At 36.1% G+C, this 6,296-nt stretch overlaps 1 protein-coding gene across 1 annotated transcript in view; it reads right to left on the minus strand.

The window, feature by feature from the left end:
- CCDC152 (coiled-coil domain containing 152) overlaps positions 1-4,939 on the minus strand; it is an 18,981-nt gene extending 14,042 nt beyond the window's left edge. The window contains exons 1-3 of the mRNA XM_004678472.2: positions 4,924-4,939; positions 3,011-3,102; positions 1,127-1,232 (exon numbers count right to left, since the gene is read on the minus strand). Coding sequence (XP_004678529.1) covers positions 1,127-1,232; positions 3,011-3,097 — 193 coding nt within the window. The 5' untranslated portion in view covers positions 3,098-3,102; positions 4,924-4,939. The remainder of the gene's footprint in view (positions 1-1,126; positions 1,233-3,010; positions 3,103-4,923) is intronic.
- Between the last annotated feature and the right edge of the window lie 1,357 nt (positions 4,940-6,296).

Here is a 6,296-nt window from a genome sequence, read left to right on the forward strand (position 1 = left end):
TTTTTTTTTTTTTTTGGCAGAAAGACTACAGAGGTAAAATGCTATTTTCATCACATTATAGCTGCATACTTATAAACATGACATCAAGTTAACCCTGATCATTTACCTTAGGTAACATATCAGGTTTTTCCACTGTATAGTTCCTCTCCACCACCCCTTTTCCATAATGAAGAAAGTCACTACACAATCCACACTTATAGTGGGGTGTTATGAATTACCTACCTGAGGACAAATGACATCCATGTATATTATTTTGAAATCCTTCTGTAGAGGAGTTTTGTCTCTTCTTTGTTGATTTATTCAAACATTTATTTTTATCAGTATGGATTCATCCATATTTATTATATACTATGAGTTATAACCCAATACTATTTTTTTGTGTGCTCATTGCTATTTGTGTATTTTGATTACTTGCCCTCTCAGTTGATAATAAATAAACGCACGTGGCTTTTTCTCCCTCTAACACCAGCACACTACTAGACCAGGGATCCTGGTTCTGGAAGAGCAGGGGTTGATGTGGATAGGACCAGGACTCCTAACTGGGTATTTCCTGGACATCAGATATTTCTCCATTCAAGTTTAGAGGAACCACTGTGACGGATGAAAGTGTCACAGTAGGCAGTGCTGCGACTGCCTTAGATAGAGGTGGCCCATGGGACAACAGCGCTTTATTGTCAAGATCCTGGCAGAGAAGCAGTACATAGGATGTAGGTGTCTTGAGAAATGGGAGAGACCTTAGGACTAGTACACCAAATTTTTAATACTGAAAATTTTGTCCACTATTAAATTCCTTTTGTGCCATTGTGAGATAGGGATTTAACTGTATGTGTGTATGTGTGTGTATGTGTGTGTGTGTATATGGTTTTTTTTTTTTTTTTTGGTCTTAAAAGCCTGGATTGAGTTCTGGAATTACCATTTCTTATCTGAGAGGCTTCATGATTCAACTTCTTTCAGCCTATGTTTCTTCATTACTGAAACCAGTCCTGCCTGCATCCAGGGCTATAGTAAGAATACAATGAAATGGAAGTCTGGAAAGTTCTATGTGAATTTAAAATGTTTTATGAAAGTATGATACCAAAAAACACTCTCTTAGACTTAGTATTTCTTCAGGTAGCAAAGAACTAACCTTCTTTAAATGAGGCCTCCTTTGTTTGCATTACTTTTAATAAGCAGTTAGCCTTTTCCAACTGAATATCTAGTATGTTGTACTTTCCACTGGTTTCCATGATTTTCTGTGGAATAAACAGAATATGTATTATTACCAAGTCAATGCTACTATTTTGGTGTTTTTCCTAAGAACATGAACACTAATGAATACAAACCTCTTAACTTTTCATAATTGAGTTTGGCATATATTTTTAAGTAAGTCAACTTCCTAATTTATTTTCAATTTTAAAAGCAACATGGTGAAAAAGTAAAATAGACCAATAGTTGCAAATGAAAAGTAAAAATCTGACCTAACTTGAACTTTGTTTCCAACTATTCAAACTTCAGTCCTATGGATAACAATTTCTGACTTATGTTCTGCACATATTTTATAACTATACTATTATAGAAAAGGATCACATTATACTCTGTCCTGAATCTTGGATGTCCCACTTGCTATTCTGGAGATGATGTCATGTAAGCACATATTATATTTAATGCCATGTAAGTATATATTGTAATTTATTTAAATAGTCCACTAGTGAAGGGAATATGTGTTGTTTCCACTTTTTCTTTTTGCTATTATAGAAAATGAATAAGCATTCTTGAATATATTCTTATGTATCTGTGTTACTGTTATAGTGGCCACTAGTACCCTTCAAACATTTCAAAAATCTTCAACTCATGACCAGTCTTCTATTAGCTATAACTCTACCCACTTCCTTATTCTCAACACTTCTGAATTTACCTCAAAGTAACTCCCTGACATTTTAGAATTTGGTGTTTAAAGTTCAACATTTTATTTCATGAGCACTACCATCTATATGATCTCTAAAGTTAAAACACTTAAAATATGATTATATAAAAAATGAACAATTTCTTATTTAAATGTTTAAGAACATGAGAGATTTTAAAACTTTCAAGTTTTTTGCACAATTCTCTCTTACTAAGGCAAGTAAAACTGGATAAGAAAGTCCAAATTCACTGTTTAACAACAGCTCATGGGCCCTCCCTAGTGGTGCAGCAGGTAAAGCACAGTACTGCAAGCTAGCCCAGCCCCTTCAGTAACAAGTTCGATCCCCAGCCCAGAGGTGACCCACATGGCCCAGCAGACCTCTCCTGACTCCTCCTGCTGCTCTCCTCATCAGTGTACCTCGTTGATCTGCCTCTTCTGCTCCCCCCTTTATCTCTGGTGAAGGCTCTCACCGCCCCTGCACTTCTGGCTTGTACCCCAATTCTATATGCATCAAGAAATCTTAAAACAAAACAAAACAAAACAAAAAACAGCTCATAATGTTAATTCAAAATACCCATCATGACAATTCTTCTATGTGACAATATTTCATTATAAAGAGGAAAAGAAGGAAGAGAAACATAATGAGGAAAGGACAGAAAACAGGTGCACTCTACAAATCTTTAATTTTTTCACCTATGTTTTCTCAATAGTTCCTCCTACTCTTCCCAGGAGAGGGGAGAATTTGGTCTATCATGCAATTTGTTGAGAGTTAGTAGGGACACTTCAAATGGGCCTTTTTACAGACAAAAGAGAAGAAAATGGAATTGATAGAATAAGAGAGACTAGGAAAGACTAAAAAGAAAATTAAAGTTAGCTAGATGGTGAGCTACTGAGCATCATGTTTATTTCAGTTCTTATTAGACCATTCCTAAATTTATAGTCTGTAAATTTAAGTATGTATTTTCCCATTAACTTTAGTAAAAGCATTTCAATTATTGTTCCTGTGCCCTAGAGAACTTTGTTGCTAGCATAAATTATTCAAAATCAAATATAAAAATGACAAAGAGCTTAGTGAAATCTGTTCTACTTTTCCTTATGTACTAAGAACATATGGATATCTTTACATACCTCTTCTATCTGAGAAAAGTCACTTATAAGTTTGTCAAGATTCACACTACTAATCTTTTTCATACATCCGTTGTCTCTTTCATCCATGCCTGATAAAAAGAAGAGTGTTAAAAAAATAAATACACTAATTAATTAATAAGATTTAAAGCACCATAATAATGATAATTCAAATACTAAAATTTCTGTAGTCCAGTCACAGAGTACCCAGAATAGTTTTACTGGATGCATAGAAATTTTGTAATACTTATTATTAACAACAATCACATACATTAAGGCTTCACCATGCCTTTTCACTCCTACTCTATAAGGTATTCTCTAAACAAGCCTAAAAATAGTGTAATGATATGTGCATATGTAGAAATTATTTGTTCCTATTATATAAAAAACTATGTCATTGTTCAACAATCATCTTCTTCATATCAGAATGGCTGATATATTATTAAATCTGAAGCATGACTTTTAACTACAGGTATTATCGATTTCAATTTAAGAAATATTTACTTATCATGTCACAAACATTTTTTGCTGAATTTTCTCATAGTGTACTTATTGCTATGGACTGAATGGTATTTCCTTCAATGTATATGTTGAAGCCTTAACATTTAAATATGACTGTATTTTGGAGATACAGGTTTCAAAAGATAACTACGTTAAGAGTGAAGTCCTATTCCAATAAATGAGGGCACAAGGGTAGCTTGACGTTGCTCATAAGACTGTGGTCTGAGAAGGGAAGGAACATAGGGGTGGGTAAGTGTGGACACAGACCACTGAATGGTAAGGGATGGAATAGGCCTTTTAGTGGAGAACATAGTATAGTTTGTGCACATATTGATTTTCTTTTTTTTTTTAAAGATGTTTTTATTTACTTATTTTTTTTTTTTTTATATACTGGCCAGAGGTGCAGAGACAGAGAAAGGATTCCTCAGAGACAGAGTGGTGAGTAGAGCAGGCAGATTGACAAGTACACTGCTGAGGGGAGCAGGGGCCGAGACAGGAGAGACAGCTACACCATGTGGGTCACCTCCCTGGCCAGGGATGGAACTCAAGCTGAAGCAGCTTCGTGGTGCTGCTCTTTAACCTGTTGCACCCCCAGGGAAGGCCCCCATATTGATGTTCAATGATGCACACCTGAAACTTATATGTCACAATGCAATGTTGCCTCACTTAAAAAAAATGAAAGTGTGTTTTTACAAAAAGAAGAGAGAGCTCTTGGTCTATTTTTCCATATGCTTGTGGTGAGGCATGTGAACACATGGTGAGAAGGTGGCCATCTGGACCCAAAAGAGAGACCTAAGGAAATAAGCATAAGCTACTGGACTCATGCCATTTTGTTATAGCAGCCCAAGTAGATGAACACACTTACTTTTTGTATTTTATTTAGTAACTTATTTGATAAAGAACATACGGAAATTAATCTGCTTAAGTCAGTCACTCAGTATCTCTGGTTTTTCATTTTGTGTAAGAATAACTTTTGGGTATAGCCAGCTAACAGCTGAAGAACAGAATTAAGAGTTTCTGTTTTAGCTCTATGGAATTAATCAATTCTGCAAAATTCCAGAGGTCAGGATAAAGAAGCTGATTTTTGCAAATCAGCCTGCATTGATATTTGGGGGGTAGGAAGGTGTCTAAATGAATCAGGATTAATAAAATATAAAAGTGTGAGACACTTGTCTTTAGACTTTTCTCTAACATAAGAGGAAGGAGAAAATACAAATTGAAGTTCAGGTATGCTAGACCGAGGAAAGAGCATGTCTAGGGCCTGGTTTTATGAAACTGGCAGTGGAAACTACTAAAGTCAAAGGTAAGGAAAATTCTTAAAGTAATTATTCAAACTAATTTTGGGGAGTGGAGGCACATATTATTGCTTACAGTGAGACACCAGGCCCGTCCTGGTGACTCAAGGGGTTAAAGTGCAACACTTCCAAGCTTGCCACAGCTGCTTCAGAGTTCCATTCCTGGCCAGGGAGCTAACCCACAGGGTTGAGCAGACCTCTCCCTCTTGGCCACTGCTCCCCTTAGCAGTGTACTTGTTGATCTGCCTGTTAAGCTTCCCAATCTGTTGTTGGTGAGTCCTCTCACTGCCCCTGCACCTCTAGCCTGTACCTCAGTTCTGAATGCATAAATAAATAAATCTTTAAGAATAATAAATAAAATGTGATATCAAGACAGACATTGCTTGACACTTCATTATTTCATGAAGAAATTCCATTTTTCTTTTATTTACATTATATTAACAACTAATAGTAGTTTAAATCAGCAAGAATTTTAGCTGTAATTTCCAGTTAAATTACTCTCCACTGTATCACATCAAAAGAGTAAAATGCTATATAAAATTTGTTAGTTAAAACTCTAACCTTAAGACAGGAGAAAAAGTCTCAGAGAATCCTATAAGAAATACAGCAAAATTTCTTTTGGGTAATATTTAAAAACCATCACTACTTGATGCGCTATTATTTTTTTAACAGACTGTGGGATAATCTGAAGTAATTAATGCAAAAATTCTCCTTTCAAACTTTTGGTTAATTTATTTATTTATTGCTTTTTAGCTTTTTTATATTATTTAAAAAGTATGTATTTTTAAAGACTTATTTATTTATGCATACATTCTGGGGTATAGGCCAAATTTGCAGGGGCGGTGAGAGGATTCACCAGAGACAGAGTGGGGAAGCAGAACAGGCTAGGCTGTCTGATGAAGTACACTGCTGAGGGGGGCAGAAGGAGGGTCAGGAGAGGTCTGCTGTGCCATGTGGATCTCTTCTGGGGTGGGGATCGAACTCATGCTGAAGTGGCTTTAACTGGTGGCGCCACCAGGAAGGGCCAGTTCCTAATATTTTTTAATAAAACAGGCTTAACTAGAGTTTTTTTTTTTCTTCAGAACTGTTTTCCTTAATAAAATGCATTGCTTTTCTTTCAACTCCTTTCCTCTAAAGAGTATTTCCCTATAAATTCTTCACTACTATTGCACTACATGCGATATTACTAAATATCATGTTACTAAAATAACGTGCACTGTCACTGCATGCTAACCCTTTGTTCATCCAATTCATGTCTAGTCCTCTTCGTTGCCCTCCTGCAGTTTCCTCCCTTTTCAGTGGGTGTGGGTCTCACTATCCAGGAGAAACTAGACGACAATTTGGTGATTTAGTGCTCATCAGTCAGTTTCTTAATTAGAAACTTCGAGACCCAGCTTTAACCATCCCCATAATTGGGAACGACCCCAATTTCTTTCCTGCCTTCCTCCTGCCCCCTTTCTTGGGGGCCTCTTTCTCCCTCCAACCAAGTGGGT

This window comes from Condylura cristata, unplaced genomic scaffold, assembly GCF_000260355.1.
Source record: "Condylura cristata isolate star-nosed mole 26May11 unplaced genomic scaffold, ConCri1.0 scaffold00007, whole genome shotgun sequence".
In the NCBI taxonomy this organism is placed as follows: Eukaryota; Metazoa; Chordata; class Mammalia; order Eulipotyphla; family Talpidae; genus Condylura; species Condylura cristata.